This window comes from Triturus cristatus, chromosome 9 (assembly GCF_964204655.1).
Source record: "Triturus cristatus chromosome 9, aTriCri1.1, whole genome shotgun sequence".
NCBI lineage: Eukaryota > Metazoa > Chordata > Amphibia > Caudata > Salamandridae > Triturus > Triturus cristatus.
In genome coordinates this window covers 928,425,824-928,452,415 of record NC_140592.1, presented here as the reverse complement: position 1 = coordinate 928,452,415, position 26,592 = coordinate 928,425,824, and the positions used below count along the sequence as shown (strand labels likewise).

At 42.4% G+C, this 26,592-nt stretch overlaps 1 protein-coding gene across 1 annotated transcript in view; it reads left to right on the top strand.

The window, feature by feature from the left end:
- The window catches only part of UNC79 (unc-79 subunit of NALCN channel complex), a 628,882-nt gene that overhangs the window by 554,636 nt on the left and 47,654 nt on the right, over positions 1-26,592 (top strand). The window contains exons 46-48 of the mRNA XM_085626482.1: positions 3,511-3,600; positions 7,836-8,011; positions 15,184-15,370. Of these exons, the coding sequence (XP_085482608.1) occupies positions 3,511-3,600; positions 7,836-8,011; positions 15,184-15,370 (453 nt within the window). The remainder of the gene's footprint in view (positions 1-3,510; positions 3,601-7,835; positions 8,012-15,183; positions 15,371-26,592) is intronic.

The following is a 26,592-nucleotide window of genomic DNA, read 5'->3' as shown; positions in this document are numbered from 1 at the left end:
AGATTCCTTAAATGCAATGCATTAAAGTAAAAAAATTAGCGATTTCGCTAATAGGGGGAGCAAATTACCATGAAGTTGAACTTCATGGTAATTTGCAAAAACTTTGATAACTGCACTTTTGTGCATTTTTGTGTGTGTGCAACATATGTGCACAGATCAATTTCAAGGGTGCAATAGGGTGTCATTTTGATACCCTTGAAATTGCATGAGCAATTTGCGAGTACCAACTGGTACTCGCAAATTGCTCATGCAATCTCCAGTTCATTCCTATGGGCCTGGAGGCCCATAGGAATGAATGGGACGGCATTCCTTAATTGCGACCCGCAATTTGCGAGTCGCAATTAAGGAATGTGTGGGAATCGCTATTTTCATAGCGATTCCTACATGCATAGGCTTTTGCAATTCCTTAATTGCGATTCCTTAATAATCGCAATTAAGGAATCGCAAAAGCCTACTTTGATGCATGTGCCAGATCGTTTCCTAATTCTTAAGGCCGCACAAATAACATTTAAAAACAAAAAAACATGCTTCAGGGGTTGTTTATTGTTGTAAAAAGAGAAGGGAAGGGTGGTAATCTATAATCTTAGCAGCACTAGACAAGGTACTAAGAAGAGTTTAAGGGGTTATGTGAAAAGGGAGCAGAAAAGCATAAAGTTACTAATGCTTTGATGGTGCACCTGACCGCAAAGGCAGATATGAAATTGTTCCACCCAGATGACCCGAAGAGGAAAGGCTAGCAGAAGATTCAGGGCTTTAATCTCAAATGGGTTAGATAACGCCTGTGTTGTATTTGTGACAAGCATCAAACAGGGTGCAGGACCATTAAAATTGCAGAGAGCAGAATGGGTAGCAAAGGTTTGCATAGATTGCACCATCTGGATCTGTCAAGCTCATGTATTACAAAAGTCATGTTTTTTTCAAACCTTCTTTGGATACAGGCTCCAGCAATAAAGGGGAATTTTAATAATCTGCAATGCCTCTTTCTTTAAAGGTATGCTTGAAATACACCAACCATTGGATTTTGGTCACTAAAATCAAGTGTTACGGCATTGTTGATCAGTAACTTTAAAAAAGGAGCTTCCGGACAAAGCCAGACTTTATGCCATAAACCCTATGGAAAAAAAACAACTATGTCCTTAAGGTAGTTCAGTCCAATTTCATCATAACAAATAATGTTTGTGGTGCTCTTAGGTACAGCCAAGAGGGTGCACAAAAAACAATTTTCAACCTTAAGTAGTGCTGTGGTGTTTAGGTATCCCCGGACCTTAGCTTCATATAACGCGACTGACGGACATGTGGATTTATGAATATGTGTAAGTTATCCCAACAGCTTATGGCGAAGCCTGAAGGCAAACCTAAACACCACCTTGATCGAGCTGCTACACTGCAAACATCTCAACTTAAGCAGATGTCCCCACTTCAAGTCCTCATCGTAATGAATCCCCAAGTAACAAAAGTGTTTCGCCCTGTCGATCTTAACTTACTCGATCTTATGTATTTTAGTTTTGGACTTTGGAGGGTCACAGACCATGGCGAAACATTTTCACATATTAACCCTAACATCCAGATTGTTCTTGAAATGGTTGCAGAAGTCCAGCAATGTTTGTAACCCATTTGCTGTTATCACAGTGAGAAAGCACACATTTCTGATGGTTCTATATCACAATATAGAACACCAACATCTCGTTCTGTACAAATTAATTAACAGAGTATTTCACACAAAAATAATATATTTTTTTGTATGTCCTATATATTTTACGATGGCTATCCCTAAATCTAAACCCTAACACTGAACCCAACCCATTCCTTAACCCTAACCCTCGTCCTGAACCAGACACTAGACTCAACCATTACCTTATACTTACCTTAATACTTGCATGACAATATTATCGCCTACTACATTGGGCTTCTCATATTTTTGTCCTTCTGCCTTTGTGTTTACAATTTTTTGTAGCACTGACGCTTGCTCTTCATGTTGTGGTGGTAAACATACCATAACTTCGAGGAACCTGAACACAATTAGTTAAGTTCATCTCCAACCCCTATCTGAACTTCTGGCTATGTGAATTTACATGATAGAGCATAGGGCGCTAGTGCCCTCTACCGCTGCCTCCTATCAGACTGTGTTTAATCCTCTGCCAAAGCCTGTAATCACTTTTGTGATTTCCCATCCTGATTGCAGAGTCAAACATATGTCTAAGTCCACATCTGCATCTTTTTTCCTCAAAGTCTATTAGACAATTTCCTGAAGGGTGAAGGTGATGGGTATTGATCCACGAAGTGATTGGTGGATGCCACTGTAAGGGCTAGACCACTGCAGTTGCAATTTGACATTCTCGGAGGAGGGTTCTTTTGCATGATTTTTTTGTTGGATTATTTTCACACTTGGATTACTTTTTTACTTTGTAAGTGATTTGCAAAGGCAAATGTTTTAACATTTCCATAGGAGGTGTTCTTTTCAGTGGGGAAAATTATATCTGACACTAGTGTGCAATTCTTCTCCAAAAAGATGAACTCTTTTCTTGTCCATTTTTGCTGGTGCCATTTGAGCGATCTATCCACTGAGCATTCCAAAACAAACAATATTCTTTCTGAATGTGCAGTTTTCGATCACTAGGGAGGAACCCAGAGAGATAAAGCATGAGTAGGTGGAGCCAGTCTGTGGTGCGTAAACCAGGAAATACCCTGTGGGCAAGACAGGAAATAGAATCATTTTGGAAAGGGAGATTGGTTAATGATGCATGGGTTTCCAGGGGTAGCACTGGTTTTCAGAGAATGAAAAGTATTACATTTGTTAGAGTCTTTGAGAGGTTAGATGATGGAGCATGTTGGAATGAGGACATAGTTGACAATATGTTGGGTTTGAAAGGTGTTGAGGATTTAAACAAGAAGACAAAGGTGACAGAGGACATGGGAAACTACAACCTTGTTGGTATAATCTGACTTTAGGCAGAACTGTATTCAGGATCTTGTTACCAATGAGTATATGTTAATTTAATTTGTAATTTGCATTGGCTTGTTTCTGTGAGTTTCAATGAGCTAAGGAGTCTAGCATGCCGTACGCTAGACCCACTGAATCGACAGCAGTGTTTTTCTTAAAGTGACCTCCAACATCCTACTTGAACACAACCATCGTGAACTTCTGTAATTCTGGAATCTTACACTAGGCATGCCATGAAAAAAATCTACACTCCATGCATGACATTACATCTACAAATGTTTGACTTCATACGGGTACCACTATGATCATCTACTCCATCAGCAAAATTGTTGGTCGAGAATAAGGAAGTAAAAAACACGATGCCATAATTTTCAGTTAAAATCCATGGTGCTCCTTTATGAGCTTTGAGAACGTTTAAAATAATGGAAAGACCCACCAGGAGTAACCAGAGTAAAAGATTAAGCAAATTAGGTGAAGTGTAAATTATTATTTTTTGAAGACTAAAAGTGCATGCAGAATGAAAGTAGGACGATTATAAAGGTGATATCTATATTTTTCAATATTTACAGTGTGGAACCGCAGCCATGGAATGCATGAGGCAGTATATTAGCGAACTCCTGGATTTCATTGCAGACATGCACACACTCACCAAACTGAAGGTACAGTAGCTATACCAAAAAGTAAAATAAACAATTGCTTGTCAATGTCCTTGTGACAGACAAAATCAGTCCTTGAGTATTTCTTAGGAATGTGGTTTGAACAGTTTTGTGTGTCAAGGATGGGATTTCAGGGCATTAACTAACTCTGTGTCTGGAAATTGTTAATGTTTGAGATGAAGCCAGCACCACAAGGACTAATGCATGACATAGCGGTCATTATTGTAGATAAACATTATGTCACAATATAGTTTTTTAAGTTTTAAAATGTTATTTTTTCCCCTCAGAAACAAAGGCATTTTTTTGGCGATGTTCGTCTCTTGATACTGTCGGTAATGTCCTCAACAAATTCCGAAAGGGTGTCCAGAACAGGGAGGCTTGTGTTAAGGTTCCGCGGGAGCACTCTGAGAACCTAATTTGCTAAGCAGAGGTAAAAGCATTTACTGCACAGTACAGTTACCACCATATTTTATTCCGAAGAACTACTGTGCTGTAAATTTGCTTTGGTAAAGCAACACAACTGTTTTAAGAGAAAATCACCAATGCAGGACATTGTTCTGTTATTTTAGCTTAAATAGTGTTTAAACAAAATGGCAGAGACCTGCAAAATGATCATTTTGGGCACCCAAGCCCCTTTGTCAGATTTCGTATAAATGACGACAAAGGTGCTGCATGAATTTGTGTGTTGACAACGTACATATGTTGACAGCGCCATGAAACCCAGCTCTTTAGAAACAAATTTACTCCCAGCTTGGGGGAAACACAGCACCACTATCAACACTGATTGGCGACTTTTTCTTAAATCAGTTAGAGCGCTTCCGCTTATCTAGAGCATTAGCTTTCCTGTTCTGGACTTCTTTTCTTGTTATTTTGTCACGTGTTCTTGGTGGCCTTTGGGGGGGATGGGCACCTTTCAAAACATTCCATTAAAACGTCTCTTTTTTGGATTTTGTAAACGTGATCATCTAAGTATGTGTGTGTGGGCCTGGCTCAGCAGACTCTGGGAAATCTCGACTTTGACCCAACCTACCGGTACTTGGATAATTTGAGAACTTAGTCTTTACCTCCTAATGAGAATTTACTTCTTTGGGCCCTTTCCATGCTCCGTCCTCCTCCATGTTCTGTAACCTTCACTACCTGCCAACCGGTCAGTTGTCTAGATTGTCTTCCTATAGAGCAAATAAATTTGGCTTCTCAGAATTGGCACCACTGAAGTGTCTCCTCTCCATTGTAAGAGTGAAGTTCTCAGGGAGGCACTGATTTCCTCCCCTTGGTAAAGCCTTGCGTTAGAGAGTGCAGGCAAGAGCCCCACCCATTGATGCCCGCTTTTTTGGAACTCCCCACTAAGAATTATCAGAGCCACAGTCTGCCAAGATTCTGGACAATGGTTGCAATTTCTTTTCTTTATTCACCTCCTGTCATGTATTCACTGTGAAGTTTCTGAAATTTTCTATAAGTGTACTATTATAAGGCTGCCACTTAGGAAATGGGCATCCTATATATAATAACAATGTTTACATATATTAATGTTGTTAGTAATATTATTGATGTCCAGTGTGTATTCACGTACACATATGATCAGTCCATCTATCCATCTCTATCCATCTATGTATCAATCTGTCGATGTATTTAGTTATGTATACAAACAGAAGTTGGTTTTGAAGGTAATAGTGGTGCAAAATTGCTGGTGGTTATGAGATACTCCGAAAAAAAGTCAATATTTCTCAACGAAAACAACACATTTTTAATAAGATGGAAATATAGATGGATTGAAGTCAGTCACAATTTTCTTTATGGTTGTCAAGGTTATTTTTATTTAATAGGAGAGACAATGTGTCTGCAGACCTATTGCTTTCTGATTGGTCCGCCCACTTGATTGACGGGAGAACGGACCAATCAACACTATTTTTTTTATATGTAAGCAATCACCTCGGCATCACTCTATTAATTTATTTATTTGCAAAGTGATTTTGCTTCTCAAGCTTTATTTTGCAGTCTGAATATCTGAATAGGCAAAATACAAAACATATTTTTTTATAGGTTGGAAATGTGTGGTTCGCATATTAATTTGTTTTCTCCCTAGTTGCCTTCAGAAAATAAACACTTCGTGGTTGAGTGAGCAAAAACAGATCCATTTTGAATTGCTCTTCACATGTTTCCAAGCTATCAAAAAGTATGACTGCAGCATTTGTAATGCTGTCATGCTCACAATAATTTAAATACCAGTCACTATTTGTGTTCATTCTTACTTTTTTATTCAAATAAATTATTCTTTCCTGTCAGTTATGTTTTAATCTCTTCTGCTCTCTGATTGGCCAAACCATTTGACTGACGTGAAAAATGACACATTAATGCCTCACTTTTACATAAAACAGCTTTTTTTGTAATGTTCTCTATACCTTTTTTGAATGTTTTCACCCCAAACTTCATTCCAGTTAATATACTTTCAGAGAATGGTTTGGAATTGATGATATTCCAGAATTTTGACACAGAGGAAAATACATATTTGTATTTTGTCATGCCATCCAGAAAGAGAATATTTACAGCCGGCTTGTTGGACTGATGGCAGTTTATTTGCTGAGTGTGAAACATCTCAAAAGTATAAAAACAAAGGGCATGCGCCCAGATGTACAATGGGGTTTAGCGTATGCTAACCCTGTCATTAGGGTTTGTGAATGCTAAAACCCTTATTCAAATGTATTAAGCCCATTTAATGATTCAAAAAAGTTTTTCTAAATTGTTAAATGAATTTATGAATGAATCTGTATTTGGAAGGGCATATATGGGGCTTCTCTTCCAAATACCAATTCCTTATGGTATGTATTAATGTTTTGAGGCCGAAATCTGGTCGTCAAACATTAATATTTTACTGGCACCTCAAAGGAGGTGGTAACTGACATACAAACATGAAGGGGGTCCTCAAGGGATCCATTCCCCTTTGTGAATGTCAAAAGACATTCTTTAATCCTAAAAACATTTGTGAAATGTTCATTTTTTTTTTACACCTCTCGTTTTCCTTTAAGGACAACGATCTGCAGTTTACAAAGATCATTTTTTTTTTTTATTTAAAACAATCACAGACATGGTGATCTGCTGACTCCCGCAGGCACCATTCCTGTGATGACAACGAATTGCAGTGGATTGCAATTTGTGTCCTACTTCATTAATATTAATGAGATACATCAAATTGCCACTCACTACAATGCGGTTTTTCATGAACCGACCTACTAGTACATAGGCCGGTTTACCAAATACCAATGCTTTTGGTAAAAGTCAGTGCACAAATTGCCACCACTTTTACTGAGTGCATTGCATGTACATCTGGCACATGCTTCGAGTCTGGCATTACATTTTTAGGTGTGCACAGTAGGATTGGTCAAGTCCTTATTTACATAATCTGTTCACCATACGTGTGTTCTGTTGTTTGCCAAGCTATAGATACAATTAGAGTAATGATGCAATTGCCTCTAGATCTAGGGAAGCTCAAGAACTCTCCAGTTAGGGTTACGCCTGAAAATGTAGGGCTCTGAAGTGAGTCTAGGATTATCAGAGCAAGCTTTTTCCGCCTTCTGTAGTAAATTGGTGCCACCACTCGAAGGTGCCTAAGATGTTTACTTAATTTGCTTTATGGAAGCACCAGCAAGTGCAGGCACATGTGGCCCTCCTTCAGCACATATGACGGTTCACACTGAGTCTAGGCTTTAAAGAAAATAAAAAAATGCCTTCCTTATCTACCAAGCACACAGCCAAGGTTATGTCCATCAGCCTCAATTCTTAGATTGCTTTTGCAATCTTCTTTTAACTTTTTTTCCGTCTAAAAATGAGCTGTCGTGTGGCAATGTGAGTATTAAACAAAAACTTTAAATACAGTAAAATTAGAATAACTGTATCCGAACAGATATAGTTCCAACATAATCTAAGAAGGAAACCAATAGAAATCCTGGCATTTGTACTTGGACATTTTCTTGTTCAGGCATCCAAGTTTTTCTGTTGGGCCAATCAGACAAGCAGGCAGAGAGGGACTGATTTTTGTTTTGAAAAAGGGCCTCCATAAACACAAACAGTGAGTTATTTTGAAGGTTTGGTTTGATTTCCTTTTTGGTCTTGTGACCATCTCTCCACCAACTTGATCATTTATCTAGAAGATGTTAGCAAACATCGCTAAGATAGGAAGACAGAACTGCAATGAGGTACAGACGTTAAAGAAAGAAAATGGAAACCAATGTTTTGCTTTTCAGAGCCACATGAAGACTTGCTCCCAGCCACTACATGAGGACACCTTTGGGGGCCATCTCAAAGTTGGATTAGCACAAATTGCTTCTATGGAAATAACAAGGGGAAACCATCGGGACAACAAAGCAGTGGTTCGGTACTTACCTTGGCTTTATCATCCTCCTTCTGCAATGCAACAGGGGTAAGATCCAACTCTGAATTTTTAAAAGAAAAAGCAAACACAAGTATGACATTTGGAGGAATGTGGTTGTACAGATGCTCACTTAGAACATTCTCAGTGTCAAAAAACCTTAGTCTACTGTTGAACATCACACAGAATGCACAGTTTTCACATTCCTATGGTGATCTATCACTTATTATGATCAAATAGCATCTTCTCAGCTAAATGAATATAGTCGTAGAATGCGTTTTTCATGGTCTCCTTTGTGGTGTGGTAGTGCTGAGAAACTAATATGGCCCAGCTTCAAATGTGAATGCTGATAAAATGACCAAAGAATCCTGAGAAGGACATGTGAAAACAAAGCACTGCATCTACTAGACAAATATGTCAGCTGCTTTTCAAGACTAAAACAATCTTAAAATATATGCCTATATAAATGACATTAAGGCAAACAATGTTTCTAAACCTATTTGCACACACCTACAGACATTTTATCAATTTCTAACCACGCCCTCCAGCCGGAGTGTGCATGCGCAGAGGGGCCGTTCACCGTGAGGGTACTTCCCCCCCCGGTTACCCCCGTACGCTCTGTACCTGATCTCCATAAAGGGGCCCTTGCAGCTGTGTGCCATTTACTGGTGCCATTGTGCACGTGTGGGATGGCCAACCAGCCTAGAGAAAGCGTGACTCCCTCCTCCCCCGCACCCAACTGTCCCTGGAGTTCTAGGAGAGACCACTTGTCCCTCCCACTTGGGCGACCCCATTCAAGAATAGCGCCGCCCTCTAAGGACCTTAAATTTACTGCTCGCCAATTATGACCTTACCGCCACAGGCTAGCATAGTTGACAACTTTCTAGCCCCCCCCTGCGCTCACTAGAAGGTCATCCCCTGCGACTAAGGCCACCCAACCACGCCAATATATTCTCTAGGAACACCTCATTGCCTACTTTAGACAGGTGCACACCGTCTTTTAGGAAGCACGGTTCACCCCTAATGCACCCATGGGCGATGGTCTGCAGGTGGGGAGCCCTGAAAAGGCTCTCTATTTTATTATTTATTCTCCTTGCGGAGTGATTCAACACCTTTACAGATTCCCCTCCCCTCCATTGGAATCGGGGTATCATATGAGACCACCCGATAGTGCAACCCTGGCATGTCTTGGCTAACCAGCCTATTTCTGTGATTATAGTTTCTACCAACCCTCTTCTACCCAGCTTTTCTAGATCGTTCCCCCCCAAGTGCAGCACGATAATATTGAGAGAAACCCCTCCCTTTTTTAACAGGTCTAGTATGATACCCCTGAACTATCCTAAAAGAGTGAGTTCCAAAACTGCCTGGGTTCAAACCTGCCTTTTGGATTGCCATGTCCAGCACTCTTTTGAATTGAAAACGTGTCAGTGGGACCCCATCCGCATGTATCAGCAAAGGCCCCCCTTTGTCACAGGGTCTAACCTGCAAGCAACTCTCCACATGTGAAAGAGGACAGCATGGGTTACCATGTGCCCGGTGTAGTACTACCCCATCACCTCGTGCCTCCTGATCCGTCTTGAACTTCCTAATTGATATTAGTAATGTGTCATCCTTCCCCCTGATGTGGTCAAACTGTAGGCCGCCGTGTACGTCCAGTTTGTTTTGGGCCACTAATTCCCCAATCCTGAATGCTCCGTAAAAGGCCAATGAATATGCTGTGGTGAACAACCGTACTTCGCCTGAGGTATTGCAAATTGCGGGGAGGGTCCCTAGTAATGATGTCAGGCGCTCCACCCCGATTGGCTACCTTGTGTCTGGGGCCGACCCTTGGAGGCGTTGCCAACCTTTCAGAGCCTTCCTAACCGTAAAACTGTTAGTGGGATCCCCTTTGTCGCTGATCTGGGCAAAGAAGGAGATTGCCACAACATGCCACTTAGCTGCTGAAGCAGAACTCCCATCGCCTTGTAAAAAACCCAGGTACTGAAGGAGCACACCTGTGTCGTGCCATCTCTCAGCCCACCCCATTCCCAAGAAAGAACAATATTGCCAGAATGCCCCTTCGTATGCTTTCCTGGTCCTGGGTGCTAGGCTAGCTGCCACGAGGTCCGGTAGATGGGGGCACCAATCTGCCAGAGCTGTTCTGGGAAGGGGGTGGCGTGGACCGCCGCTGCTGGGAGGTGCGCCCTGAAAACCTACATCTTAAAGCGAGAAAGTGCATCAGCAGCATGATTAAGGACACCAGGCACGTGTTTAGCTCTAAATTGTGTATTCAGCTTCATGCATCTGAGAACAATCTCCTTCAAAAGGCGGAGAATCCTCTTACACCGGGCTGCTTGCTGGTTGATGCATTCGACGACGGTCATGTTGTATGACCATAAAACCACTGACTGATTACGCAGTTGCTCTGGCATCCCGTCAATGCCACCCAGATGGGGAAGAGCTCCAGGAAACCGATGTTACCTGTCAAGACAATCTCCACCCACCATGCAGGCCACCGTTGTGCCACCCACTCGGTACCGAGTATGGCACCAAATCCCTCACTGCCCGCGGCGTCAGTCATTAAACCCAACTCCGCGGAGGCAGTGGGCGGACCGGGCCACACTACTCTGCAATTGAAGTCCTGCAGGAATGCCTTCCAAATTCACATGTCCTGCTGAACCTCAGCTGACAGCCTTGTGTGGTGATGTTTCTCCCTGAGCCCCGCCATGGCCTGTGAGATGGATCGGGAAAACGGTCTTGCCATCGGAATAACCCTTAAAGCAAAATTTAGTGTCCCTACTGTCTGCTGCAGCTGGTGGAGTGTGACCTTCTCTTTGCTCAAACATAGCTGTAAAGCTGCCCTGAACTTGGTGACTTTGTCCATGGGCAACCTAAAGCACCTCTGAATGGAATCTAACCCGATGCCCAGGAACTCTATTGTTGATGCTGGTCCAACTGTCTTCCCCGGGGCCAAAGGAACCCCAAAAGCCTGCATGAGCATGCAAAACTCCTGCAGCACCCACCCACACTCCGGGGAGCCCTGTGCCCCCAAGATAAGAAAGTCATCTAGGTAATGCATGACCCACTGATGCCCTGTCTTCTGTCTGAACACCTATTCCAAAAATGAACTGAATCTTTCAAAATATGCGCATGACACAGAGCAGCCCATTGGCATACACATATCCATATAAAAACTTCCTTAAAACTTAAAACCAAGCAGATGGTAATCGTCTGGATGTACTGGGAGTAAACGAAAGGCTGATTCTATGTCTGATTTCGCCATCAATGCTCCAGGGCCCAAACCCCTGAGCATCTCCACTGCTTGGTCAAAAGAAGCGTATTTTACACTGCAAAACTCATCATCAATTGCATCATTCAGTGAATTTCCCCTGGGGGCTGACAGGTTGTGTATGAGTCTGATTCTCCCTCCACCTTTTTGGGCACTACCCCCAACGGGGAGCAGACAAAATTCTCAACAGGGACAGACTCAAATGGGCCCGCTACTCTACCCAGGCGCAGTTCCTTGGCGATTTTTGTGGAAACGAAACCTGGATTGGCCCGCGCAGAGAGTTGGTTCTTGCACTCTGGTGATCCCACATAACCTAGAGCTGGTATCCTAAAACCATCCCTGAAACCCTCCAAAAGAGTTCTTGCAGTAAGATGGCAGGGATACTTGTTGAGCCATGGTGTCAATGCTGTTACATCAATGAGAGACCGAGCTTTGAGCGGGGTCACCGATTCACTCCCGTTTTTTCCTACCCTTGTCTTTTGATCTTTTGAGGCATTTTGGATTCGGGGTGAGATGGGTTGGCACAAATGGAACATGCATGTTTGAACCTGCACATTCCTTGCGGTCTGGTGCAAGTCCGTCTATTAAAATCGCAGCACGTCCCCTAACTCCCCCCAGTGCCATTCGAATTATTGGTGTAACTCGTGTTACCCTGTGACCGAAAGGAATGAAAAGGCTGAGAGGACTGGGGGGACTGGCTCTTTGTATTACTATGTCCTTCACCCCCAAAAAGATCCAACCATGCTATTGTGTCTATTTGGTCCCATGACAGCGATGGATCGGATGCCTTAGCCACCCTGAAAATCTTGTCATATTCCAAGCCCCCCCCTGCGAATTTATCATGGGCCAGAACTATCCTGTTCTGGTAGCAAGCCATCTGCGCCTGCAAATTTGGGAAACGCTCCGCCGTTACTGCCAGAAATATGGAAAAAGCTCTGATCCAGTTGAGTAAGTTCTCTTCCACCCTGTATTTCGACATCTGACTGGCCCATTCCCTGGGAAGTATATAATCTTTGTTTTTTCTTGCTTCCTCCCTTTCTCTTTCGCAAATCAGCAACGAGAACATATTTACATATTCAACAGCCCAAATTCTGTTCTTTAACTCTAGAGAAACTGTCTGCCTAAGAATTCACGCTCAGAGCGGGACTCACCTACGTCCAACATAGGCAATGTTGGCAGCTTACCTGCTGCGTTGTTCCCAGGTGCCTCTTCCTGTTTCCCTGCTGCCGCACTGGAAACTGACATTCCCTTGCTCTCCAGTGTGCTGGTACTACCCCCTTTAATGATAGGTAATAGTGCAGCAGGCCCTTCAACAATTTTTTCCACAGGCCCCGTATTAAACTGAGACACAATTCACTTCGCCTCTGCCAAAGCATCGGTACCCAAATCCTTAGACCCCACCGTTGGAGCGAGGATGACTGCCTTCCCCAACCATGGCAAGATTGCCACCAAATGTGAAACTATGTCTTGTGGGATCCCCCCCCTCGGTGGTGTCTCCCCCGTGGGCTGTGCAACAGGGCCCAGGACCCCTGTGACAGTGGGAGGCACTCCTGTGGGGGCGGGTTGGGGCACTGGAGTCACAGGGAGAGCTGGCAGTGGTGTTGGGGCATGCGGCACCACTGGAGGGGCTACTATTGGCACTGGAGTCACAGGGAGAGCTGGCAGTGGTGTTGGGGTATGCAGTGCCACTGGAGGCGCAAGTATTGGCACCAGGACGGGTGGTGTTACAGGTGGAGCTGGTACTGGGACTGGTGCCATCGGAGTCTCTGGTACTGGGACCGGGGTGGGTGCCGGGACATGAGGGACCTCACCCTGAGGCACAAGCGGCACCTGAGGAACGTGGGGGGTGAGCGCAGCGGGATCGTCTCCCCTGGGAACCTGGGGATGGGTGCAGCAGGTTCTTTCTCCACCCGTTTCTTTGCTCTAACCCTTTTTGGGATTGGGGGAAAAGCTGCCTTGGGGGGCACATTGCTGCGCCTAGCCCTCTCCTCTGGCCCCTCCTGACCCTCCACTTTTTCCCTAAGATTAGCCAGGCCATGCCCAAGCTCGTTCACCTTTTTCATCATTTCCTCCATCAGCCTCTCCACACGAGAGCGCTGATCCCCCCTCTTTGCTTTTCCAGCCATTATTCAGGAACACAGTACAATATCCTCACCCACCTGTTGTAATCTGAATGAGGTCTCAGGCAGAATTGTGACACAAGCAAACAACCCTGAGAGTAAGGGTAGCAGAACAAACCTATAAGCTAACAGTGTACCACAATGCCTATTGCGACAAGACAGGGGTATGTCAATTGCAACAGCTCTTGTCTATGTCCACTGAAACAGCTTAGTGCATTACAGAGCAAGCATCCTTAAGTGTAAGGGTATCAAAGCTTTAACAAATCAGCTGACAATGTAATGGTACTGCGATAAACATTAAACAGTGCACAATGCAACTATTACTATGCCCATTCACTCTATCACCAGTTAAAGAGCATAAATTCAATTTCAGTTAGCACAAACACGCAAAGTAAAATTCTTTGAAAAAGCCCAACTGCAATGTTGCCCCGCCGCGCGCGCTACGTTGATGATGCGCGCGGCAAAATTCAAATGCGGGTATAACTTTCATGCTGCCGATGCAAATGAAAACCCCCAGGAGATGCGTGTAGAGCACAATACTTTTACCGGCACACAGGTTGTTTACACACCGCGCACGTACGCAGACGATGCGCGGTGACAAAATACAATGAGTATAACGCTAGTATTTAGACAATTCTTTTGCCGGCACACTGGGATGTTTACACACCGCGAACGCTACGCAGACGGCGCACGGTGACAAATTACAATGCGGGGCTAAACTTAAAACCGGAGGGGTGTGCGCTCTCAAACAGCACCTGCGCCACCCCAACTGGGTACCTGACGGTAGTTAGATGTTACGCAGGCAACTCCCTGGGGCGATGCCGGACACGACATGCCGCTTCTCGGCCGACCCACGATCACACGGCGCTTCGGCCGTTTAAAACCGACACACGATCTGCAGCCGACGTCCGATCCTCAACCAGACGATACCCCGATCCGCAGCTCAGGACAGCAACAGCAACCTGAAAGATATAGCGAGGCTGGGGGCAGGCTGGGGTGCAAGGAGCAAAGAGACAGACTCCTGTGCTCCCCAGCCTTTTATTGCCTCAGGTGGCCAGGCCAGTGCTAACTGGCCTGACGTCGCCCATTCGTGTGACCCGGAAGTGATTCTAATCACTTCTGGGTCACGCCTCCGGGCCGGGACCTATGTTGGAGGAGGCGCGCCTGTCGTGTCACTAATGCGCGCGACAGGCCCGCCTTCTGTTCATTCTCGAGGGGGGACGGGCTCGACCGCCATACTTTTGGCGTGGCGATGCCGGCCCGCCGTTCTCAATGTGTGTTAACTTGTTTCTAGTTAGAGTATAAACTCACTGATGTTCTTATCACTCGTATTTTGTATCACTATCCACCCAGTTTGTTGGTAAAGGTAATTTAATATTTCCAGTCCTCTTTCATGTTTCATTTCTTAAAATGGCACACCATTGTTGAATTCCTCCACACAATAATATTTCTTTTGGGACATCGTGAACTAGAGTGCCACCGGACGCATGTGCAGTTACTACTGATTTATTAACCAGTTGAAACAATTTAAAGACTTGTTGTTTTACGAATTGTATTCTGTTTTGCTAATGACAAGTAATACGTAGAATTTAGAAATCTGAACACAAGGTTTTACAGTAGTATATCTATCCATCATCATAACTTAAGTCTCCTGAAAGGTATATACACTTTCAGTGTTAAGTAGTTAAGTCACCGAGTGTTTGTGATTAACTTGCTGAAAACTTGAAGTTAAATGAGGAACTATTATACCATTACACTTACCATAATGCTACCATAACATGTATATGTTTAGGCTACAAGATCTTAGTGCTTAAAATGCATATTTCTTCCAATAGGCCTAAAGAATTTATTGAATGTGTCACTCACATCCGCCTCCTGTCATGGCTACTCTTGGGATCCCTGACTCACAGTGTGGTCTGTATGAACTCGCCCTCTTCCTGCATGCCAATTCCTTTGGATGCCGGCTCCCAAGTTGCTGATCATCTGATCGTCATCCTTATGGGCTTTCCGGAGCAATCAAAGGTCAGTAACTTTTGCATGAGTTTGCCTGTAGGTACATGCTTGATCAATAATTTCCTCTTTCTAAGAGCAAGCTGCCCAAATGATCTTTAGCTAAAAATCTTCAAAATGTGGGCATTTGGGAGTGTATGTCTATGGAAGGTGGTGCAGTGCCCCCCTCATCTGAATGTTTAATTGTTATGGGTGGTCTGAATAATGCGAGTGTTTTGGGCCGCAGCTGTTCGGTTCCTCAGTCAACATAGATATGGAGCAGCTGGTAAAATTGTATCTACTTTTACCATTATATTACTTTTTATAATTGCAACCTATAAAAGTTAATTTGTAATGTTACATTTTAATTGTGGATAGAAATATGTTCTGTGGATTGATACAAAGCTCAGGCACAAAGTGAGACAGCCTATTCTCAGTTTGTAGTGGATCAATATTGCTACTACTGGCAACTCCATGTTTATGGTGTTTGAATTTTAAGTATGTTCTGCATGTTCGGAACGATGAATTCACTGGTATGTACTGTACAAGAATTCACATATATGACCAATGCCAGCACTAAAGACCTAATGTACCACATTTGTCGATCTATGCAAAATTATAAATTATTTTTCCAATTTGCTTCTTTAAGGGATCACCAGTGTTATATAACATGATAAATACATGTTCCTCGATTGTATAAACTGTTTTGGCCCAACTTAAATTCCAGAAAACACATAGGTTTGCTGAAATCAGCAGACCGGTAGGACCTTCATAAACATTTCAGCTCATTCATCAAATATTTAGATGTCAAGAAGCTAGTTTGGATCCCTTGATCATATGATGCAATGCACTATACAGCAAAATTGAAAAATACAAAGCTTGTCTTGTTTGTCTCCATGAACGGATATTAGATATTCACTGTCACAACTTCTAAGGGCAGACCTACTTTCAGAGAAAAATAAGCACTTACTTTTAAGAAAAATCACGTACGCCATGCTCCAAAGCTTTGACTCAATGTGAATAAGAGTCGCAGATAATGATGGCTTGTATTGACCACCGAGGTAATAGAATTCCCATTGTCAGTGCAGCCCCTTATAATTCACACATCTAATTTACTTGTAAGTCCCTAGTAAGGTGGCACTGCATGTACCCAGGGCCTGTAAATTAAATGCAACTAGTGAGCTTGCAGGACTGAGTGTGCCACAACTTAAGTAGCCTGTTTAAACATGCCTCTGGCCTGCCATTAAAGCCTTTGTGTATAGGTTTAAACTGCTATTTCAGCCTAGCAAAATAAACCTTTTGCTAGGCTTAATCTTTCCTCTTTAATACATTTAAGTCACCCTAGGGTGGGTCCTTAACAGCTCATAGGGCAAGGTATGGTGTATTTAACAGATTGGACATGTACGTTTAACATTTACTTGTCCTGGTGGTGAAACACCTTTAAATTCATTTTAAATTACTGCAAGGCCTGCCTCTTCCTTAGGATAACATTCTGTTAACTTACTACATTTAATAAGTGATAACTTTCAATTGCGAGCGGGTAGGAATGTTAAGTTTGGTGTCTTAAGAATTGTTCTTTAAAGTCCTCTTTAATGGTAAGGTTAAATTATAAGACACCATTCTTAAAGTTCCACTTTGAAAGTTGGCATTTTCTTTTCCCTAACCATTTGGAGTCTGCAGCCTGTATCCAGAGTCACATGACTAGGTGTAGCAGGCAGTTGATCTATGTGTATTGCTCCCAGACAGTGAGACAAAGGGATGGTAGGTGTTGGCAGGATGGGTCATCACTGACTTGATGACGGAGAGGAGCTGTCACCTACCACGCTTGCACATCTCAAAGGCTGTGACTGAGCACACTCACAAAGGGTTTGACACTAGCCATTTGTGACCCCAGACAAGCTGGTTCCAGGGCAGGGGGCCAAGAAATTCCAAACACCTCTGGGGTGAAAACCTCCTGAACCTTCTCCGAGTTCAAAGCTGGCAAATTACGTTTAAATATTGGACCCTCAGAACCAACTCTTGAGTACATCTCTGGACCTGTGGAAGACTCAGAAGGACTGCTGTTCTGCTTTGCAAGAAGGACTGCTACACTGTTGCCCCACTGCCTGATGTCCTGCTGCCTGAGTGAAAGGACTGGACCTGCAGCTTGAACCCAGAACCACCGGAGTTACTCCAAGAGCTAGTTGGGTGGCCTCCTGATCAGAGCCTCAGGGACAGAGAAGGCTCCAACCACTTTGAACCTAGCTCCTGGAATCTGCTGTGATTCCTATCCCCCAAGTGGTGCCACCACAGTACTGGACCCTTAGAAGTAGGCCTGAAAGTGCTCTGCCAGCTCAGCAGTGGTCTTGTAAGCAGAACTAATGCAGCATGACATAACTCCTCGCTTCCCCATCAGAACAGCTGCAGACCGACGCATCTCCGAAGCCAAATTTTGCATTGCAGCCTGCAGTCTCCTCTGAACCACCACTGCGTGATGCATCCATGACACAGGCTATCACATCACAAGGCCCTCATCAGCAGCATCCATGACTATTGTGCAGGACTCCACATCGCAGCCCTGCAGCTTCTTCAGAATCTCTGGTGCACAACACATCTTTGATACAGGACTCCGTACCACAAGCCACTTATCATCGGCATTCCCAACGATGATGAAGGACCTCACATTGCAGTAACATAGCGTCACAACTCCTTGGACCTGCCGCTGCACGATATATCCTCAATGCTAATCTAGCAATGCTCCGCAGCCAGGATTAATGGTACTTTTGTTCAGCTGGCCTAACTTGGTCCCTTTTTCCGGCTCATGTTTCATCACATTTGGCTTGAATTTGTGACTTTGTCAAGGTTGGGTGCGAGCAGATAACCACAGTTGGTGCTTTGTGCTTCTAGGCACTATTTTTACCTAAAACTTTAAAATTACATATATTCAGGCCTACTGACTGGATGTTTGAAGTTTTGGTCTCAAATAATGTATTAAATTCTAATCTATTTTCAAAATTGGTGTGGGATTTTTTTCTTGCATTGTGTTTTCACTTTATTACTGTTTGAAGTGCTGCATAAATACTTTACACATTCCCTCTAAGTTAAGCCTGACTGCTTTGCACCAAGCTACCAGTGGCCGCACAACTGTGGAGATGGTTAGGGAAAAAGCTTAATAGAAGCACTCTGTAACTATCATGCACAATGATGTGGGTCACCCAGATGAAAAGAAATTAAATGGGAAGCAAGACAGCGACACTGGTGAAGCAATGAATAGCTATGAGATGGATGAGTTCAGATGTGCCTGTAAAGGCAGGCTTATGAATGCACAATATTTGTACCAATATGTAAGAAGACTACAACATAAATTTAAAAAAACACAAGCTCAAGTCAATAATCCTACAATCCTATTTGTTCATAGTTTTACATGTAACATGATATGCAATCTAATCTGCAAGGTTATTTATGACATCTAAAACTGCCTCTGTCACGTCAAGGGTGGAGGCTGGGAAAATTATGGATTGCAGTGTTAACCATAACTGGTGATTATTTGTAGTTTTTAGGCTTTGTTTTGTCACCATAACTTCCCCATAACCACAATATAGACCTGTTAAGTGTATGTGTGTGTGTGTGTGTGTGTGTGTATATATATAATATATATATATATGTATATATATTACCTACTGGCGGTCGCCAGTAGGTAGTTATAGTTAGGACCCTGTTTCCATAGGAAATCCGCAACATTCTATTTTGAATAACTTTGGCGCCGGTCGACGAATCCTCGCGAATTTCTCAAAATAGGTGGGGCGCTACGCTCCGCTCCTACCCTGAAAGTCTCGGGGGGATTCGTCAAGCGGGGGCTGAGATAAAAGGGGGGTCCCAAAACACGTTTTTCCCATGCATTTTTCCATAGGACCTTTAGACAGGGCTACAGCCCGAACGGCTGAACAGAATTACTAGAAATTTGGCAGAGAGGTAGTCCTCAGGTCAAGGAAGTGCCTTTTGTAGGTTTGGTGTAAATCTGTTCAGTAGATTCTGAGAAAATAGCCTTTAAATCAATATATATATCTGAGCCAGCTTACGGTACGCTTACCGTAATCTTACCGTACGCGTACGGTGGCGTGCGCGAGCGCGATTCTGATTGGCTGTTACATCTAAGTAAACATTCGAATCGGTCGAAACCAGGAAGCGGCGGCCGCCATTTTCTCTCTCGCACTCTGAGGGGGGGCTGTAAACAAAGGCAAAAAACATATAAAGGGGCTGTTTAGACAGCGCCCATGCACATAGCCATGTTAGTTGAGTCCTCAAAGATCCCCCAAGGCCAAAAACGGTAAATTTTTATTTTTTGAAAATTTCGCCGATTACGCTTACCGTACGCGTACGGTGCGCTTACGTTAAAAATTTTAATAAAAAAAAAAAAAAAATCTCTGTGTATGGCATATATATTGTCATCACTTACAAATTAAATTTAACAGATTACCTATCACAAGGAAGCGCATAATATGTCCTCCATGTGCGCACGGTGCGTAACGTGGGCACGCGGTGCGCGTAGCGCACTGCGTGCCCACCTTGCGTGTACGGCACTAACTGCGTAAAGTGGGCGCGCGGTGCGCGAAGCGCAGCGCGTGCTCACTGTGCGCGCACGGTGCGCGAAGCGAACTGCGTTAAGTGCGTTAAGTGGGCGTGCACGCCACGAATGGCGTAAAGTAACTTAGCATTTAAAAAACCGTACAAATTCACTGAAAAAACCATAGGTTTCACACACGTTATAGTTAGGAATTAGCATTTAAAAAAACCTTGCAAATTCACTGAAAAAACCATAGGTTTCAGACATGTTATAGTTAGCGGAAATTTTACTGATAAAAAACCAATGAAATTCCCCCGTTATAGTTAGTGCAGGCAACTATAACTCACGCGACCGCAATCCTCTGCTGATGCTAATACTGTATTTAGACACTTATTTGCCCATGTCTTCTTCCATAAATTTTTAGCTATACATATATTACAAATATTTTTTTTTCATAAAGACACATATGTCATCAGCAGAAGATTGCGGTCGCGTGAGTTATAGTTGCCTGCACTAACTATAACGGGGGAATTTCATTGGTTTTTTATCAGTAAAATTTCCGCTAACTATAACATGTCTGAAACCTATGGTTTTTTCAGTGAATATATATATATATATATATATTTATATATATATATATATATATATATATATATATATATATATATATATATACACACACACACACATACATACATATCTATAAAAGCTGCCTTTTCTGCATTGTTGCCCTGGATTTTTCACCTTTTCCTGCTGGGCCCTATTTCTGCTGGCTTTGGAACTCTGTGCACTTTACCTTTTAGTATTTTAATAAAGTACCTGTGTTCCCCCATTGCACATGCTTCAATTGGATTATTACTGACTATCACATTTAACTCCCTCATATGTCCCTAGTAGATGCTGCAAACAATGCATCCAGGGACTGGAAGTTCAATGTCACGTGTACTACAGCAACCATTGCACCATACACTACAATGGCAGTGCAAACGTGGCTACAGGCCCATCTTGTTTAGCCTGACTGCTGCAGTATAAAACATACGATGGGACTTGTCAAAATAACAATTTTTGGCAAGTAATGAACTCCCTTTTAAATGATATTAAGTCATCCCTATGAAGCCCTCGTATCCTTCGAGGAAGGGTGCATGGTATTTAAAAGTGGGGCATGTAGATAATTGTAGAAAATGTATATTTCTATGTCCCTACAGTGACAAGGCCCATAATTCTATATTTACTATGGGGGGCCTAGCTTTTCTATGTAGAAAACTATAGTGCAGATAAAAATAATAATGCTATACCTCGGGAATGGGAAAATTATTAAACCACTATTTTTAATAGTCATTGAAAATCCAATTCAATGTCAAAGTTGGAATTGTGATAAATATCAAGGAAAAGTATATTTTTAGAAAGTCTCAATAACTAGATATATCTAAAGTCTACCAGATATATCAAAGGGGGTCCAGGGGAAAATATTTATAGACCAATAGGTTTCTAACCCCCTAATTTTCAATATGTTATAACTACAAAATAGGAAACCTATGGTCAAAGCTTAAGAAATCAGAAAGCAAGTGAGTACTTTTACTAGTGAAAATGAATCCCATCAGCCACCTGGGTAGCAACCCACATCATCTGGGATCCAATGGCCCTTACTGTGTCCTCCAGAAAGAACAGGGCAACAGCATGAACGGGCAACTAGAACCTTACTCACGGTTTAAGATATAGTATCTAGCGTAGTTCAAAAAAGATGTGGTTTATTTGTTAGTGGTGGTGAGGGAAGCAGTGCAATGAAAAAGTGAAAATTAAAATCATCTACTGAAACAGATATAATACTTTATTGGTTCTGTTCGAGTGACGAAATAAAACCAGTGCAAGAGCTGTTTTAAAAAAATAACTGCTCACGTCCAGTTGGAAAAGAAGGTCTACATGTTTCAGCCTCTGGATTATATGGTAATCAGGCTTTCGTCAGGACCTAAGAACTTTTGGTACTGCTATATGTTTATGTGTAATACCCAAAAGTGAAAAAACACAGTGAATGCAAATTATACAACCTACTTGGGTTGCGGATTATATCATTCAACACTCTTTTTGACTTTTTCAGGAGTGTTCGTCCATTTCCTAAAAGTAAAAATAATACAACCACCTGCTTCATCATTTATAGCTATGTTTAAAGGGTCCTTTAGCAACTCTTAGTACAACTATGTGATTCACAGTGTACATTTAAAGCAACCCACAAAGAAACAAAACGCTTACCCGTCAATATACGGGGGCGCTCCTTTCCTCACCAGGTATCCGCTCTGGGAAATGAGGCCCCGCTCTAAATGAACATAAACGGGTGTATAGCTTGTTGCAAAAATCACACGTGTATTGAACACAATCCAATAAAAACAAGCACACTTATTGCCAGACGTCCAAACAAAGGGAAGTTAAAAAGTTGCAATGATGCAGCCCAAAATCACTGCCTCTTTCATTTGTAAATGCAACGCACATAGCCAGAAGACACTCGACTTCAAAGGCTCACAATACGGTATAGGTAATATCGAACCATGGTTGTATGTACGATAGTGTTGATATATCTGGTAGACTTTAGATATATCTAGTTATTGATTGTTTAGAGCAGCTGCGGCTGCGGGTCAAATTCTCTCCTTAATCTCACAAATTGAGATAGATTTATTCACACCTCGAAACATTGCACATTTTTTGCCATGACCGAACATACAGGCTTGTCCTTTGATGACGATGTCCTTCAATCCATTTTAGCAGCTACTCCAAGCATACTAGATACAATACAAGAAATACCATCGAGCTCACAAGATTTCTGGCAATCTTTCCTAGATTTAAAAAGAACACACTCGCGAACATTTATTCACGGCGCAATTATGACAGAATACCTCCGAGGTAATTGCGCCCCTACGGGTCTATTGGTAACAAATGCCCCTCGCCTCTTTTTGACTGATAAGACCTTTATGAAAGATTGGTCACTGATCGCGTGGCATTGTACACGCGACTGGCTGATATTGATCATAAATACAGCAAAAAAGATTGCAGATGCCATATTAATAGAGATTCAAGTCCTAGAAGGACAAATTAAAACAACTATTACTAATGCCCTTTTTAAGAAAAATATGGACGAGACCAACAAATCGAACAAAGAATACAAAGATTCGATCCTTGTGAATAAGATAGAGAAATTTAAGAAAGATCTAGCAAAATTTTCATTGGAGAAAGTATATCCATACACTAAAGAAGGGTATGTAGCTCCAGAGTTTAACCAGAGAGGTAGACGGACTGGGTCTAACTATTCCTCTTCAGGTTCTGAGGTTTTTTCGAGTGACTCGGAATCTTCTTACCTGAGGCACAGCAGAATCAAGGGATAAGATCATATCCTAGATACAATCGTAGAAGTGGCAGGCAAGGACTATATCAACAGCAGGGACCTTGGTGGCCACCGGCGCCATGGAATTATCCATTCCCGCAATACCAACAACCCATGACACACTTTCCACCACAACCACAACTCTTCGATAATCAGCCGTTTTTAGGACAAGGTCGAGGAAGAAACAGGGGAAAGAGAAGAGGCAGACAACAAGTACATTGGGAGCAAGATCCTCTTCCTCCGAACACGAGGAGCAGGAAAGGCCAACAACAGCCCAGTACAAGCACAAATCTGACAACTTAGTAGTCAACCTGAGTTCACGTATTCTTAAATGATGAAGCAGGTGGTTGTATTATAACTGGCATTTAATGTCTTTTTACTTTTAGGAAATGGACGAACACTACTGAAAAAGTCAAAAAGAGTGTTGAATGATATAATCCGCAACCCAAGTAGGCTGTATAATTTTCATTCACTGTGTTTTTTCACTTTTGGGTATTACACATAAACATATAGCAGTAGCAAAAGTTCTTAGATCCTGACGAAAGCCTGATTACCACATAATCCAGAGGCTGAAACATGTAGACCTTCTTTTCCAACTGAACGTGAGCAGTTATTTTTTCAAAACAGCTCTTGGACTGGTTTTATTTCGTCACTCGAACAGAACCAATAAAGTATTATATCTGTTTCAGTAGATGATTTTAATTTTCACTTTTTCATTGCACTGCTTCCCTCACCACCACTAACAAATAAACCACATCTTTTTTGAGCTACGGTAGATACTATATCTTAAACCGTGAGTAAGGTTCTAGTTGCCCGTTCATGCTGTTGCCCTGTTCTTTCTGGAGGGCACAGTAAGGGCCATTGGATCCCAGATGATGTGGGTTGCTACCCAGGTGGCTGATGGGATTCATTTTCACTAGTAAAAGTACTCACTTGCTTTCTGATTTCTTATGCTTTGACCATAGGTTTCCTATTTTGTAGTTATAACATATTTTAGAAAGTCACCTTTACTCTTCCCTGAGTTCCTGAAGACTAACTTGCCTTAACTCTCCAGCAACTTCCAGCTTGCACTTAGCCTGACTGAGGTGTGAATGAGGTGTGGGATTCCTTCCAGGAGATACACAATAGCTCAGTTTGATGGACAGGTCAAGTTGAATGGGTTGGGGTGATTCCTCTGAGATCAGCAGAATATTCAAGATGGGTGCTGCGGGCATGCTGTTAGCACAACAATGTCAAACCCTGCCTGACAGGTCTGTCTACAGCACATGTAAACTTATGTGCTCTAAAAGAGCTCATACTACCCAAAAGAACAACTCTTGTGTGTCTCCTGTGTAGGCACTGTGGTACCGTGTTTAGTTTCATTAAACGTCTGTCCCCTAGTTTTTTGTTGGTGCAGAGCCTACTTCAGACTGTATTTTAGTGTTGGACGTGAGAGCACACTGGTGGTTTCCCTGTGACACTCTCGCACTCGCACCCAGCCCTCCGAGCCCAGCTTCAGTGTTACAGAAGTCTTTCACCATGTTAAAAAATGCCCTGGCACATGACATGTTTGGCCTATTTGCTCTAAAGGCAAACAGAAACTACTGGAAAAGTGGGTAAGGTTGGCCCCAGGAACTTTTACCCCATTGGTTAGGGAGTGTCTAGTAGTCACTCCCACACATTAGCTAGTGCCAACCATAAATGTGGTATCCCAAGACACACTCCTCAGAACACTTTGTGGACCAGTGGAAGAACTTTTCTATCATATCAGCCCCATACTCCTCTGACTCTCTTACCCATCCACTTACTTGTCCCATCCATTCATCCGGTCCCTTTAACATCTACTGTCACAGCATGCATTTATTCTCACAGCCCCATCTACTCTTCAACTCCCTCTGTTCTCCCACGTTCCTCTCTGTCCCAGCCTATCAACACATTCATCTTTGGAGAAATTAATAGAAAATTTGGGAGTTGCCATTATAAGCAAATTACAGATAAATGTAATACTGTGGGAACCAATACATTGGAGTAGTTGGAACTTTGTGTGCTTTATTTCTCTTTGTCTTCCATAATAGCACAAACCACTCAATAATGAGTTCTAACCTGTCCCTCCTTGTGAAAGAAAGTTGCTGCCTTTTCTACTTTTCTACGAAATGTAATTTGTTTACACTGATACTTTGTTTATATTGCTCAGCTGACTTCTTCAGAACACCCCAAATTTTTTTTTTTAATCGGGCAACTTGCATTTGTGCCCACAGAAGTTACATTGGGTGTAAACAGACCACAAGCAAAGAGACACATATTTAAAAAATGCATAACATTACTATAAAAACAACCCAAACACCAGCTCAGACTCATCTGTACTCTTTCCTTTCTATAATAAAGATGATTCTTTTGAAAGAGGTGGATGGCTGGTACATTCCATGTGCATGTACTTGAAGTGCTCCAAACCAACATTTTCTTTTATTCATTTTCTCATGTTATTCCAACCTACACTAATCAGGACCTACTGAGTTACAAAAGTACATATTTTTATATATTTTTCTGCATGCTCCATTTTGTACAATTTATTCATTTATTAGTGACATTACTCTCAACGATCATTTTAGCATCAAATAGTTATTGTTTTTCATTCAGGGGTGTGCTTGCCTGCCAATTCATGGTTCTGTTTCTCTTAGCTATAACTAGCACCAAGTCTATAAACCTGCACTAGTGCTTTATACCTTTCGTCCTGTGCACTTATCCTAATTAACATGGTAGTCTTCTCCATCATTTCCGAACATTATTGCTGTCACTTCCCCTAGTATATTTGAACTTGGGGACACTCCCATACCCGTTGGAAGAAATCTGCTTTTTGACGTCGGCATCTAGGGCAGTTGTCAATTGTGTCCGGATATATTTTTTAATACTCTGGTTGGAGAAAAGTAAGTTTATTTTAAGTAATCAAATTGGGTGAATGTGAATGTGAAAAAGGGCTTCTTGTTACCTTATTGATATATTCCAGGCTTGTATTCTGTTCCTTTTTGGTGAGTTCCCCTGATAAATGCTTTCTCAGATTTTTCCTTTGTGCAGTGGTGATACTTAAAAAACGCAGGGGTATTGATGTTGTTGAGTGTGGTCACTGCGTGTCTGATTGCATCATATGTTAATGTGTTGTCGTAACTCTGCTCTAGGTGGATTATTATCATCCTGCCCCTGTGTCACCTTATCTGATATTGGCCTGCTCCAACTCCACATATATATATCTTAGTGTCTCTAACATACACAATAGTCCATTTGTATATATGGATCCCCTATTTTGTCTATGACCGAATGTTGCCATGGGTGTTATTATCATGTGTCCTTGCTGTTTCTGTGAATCTA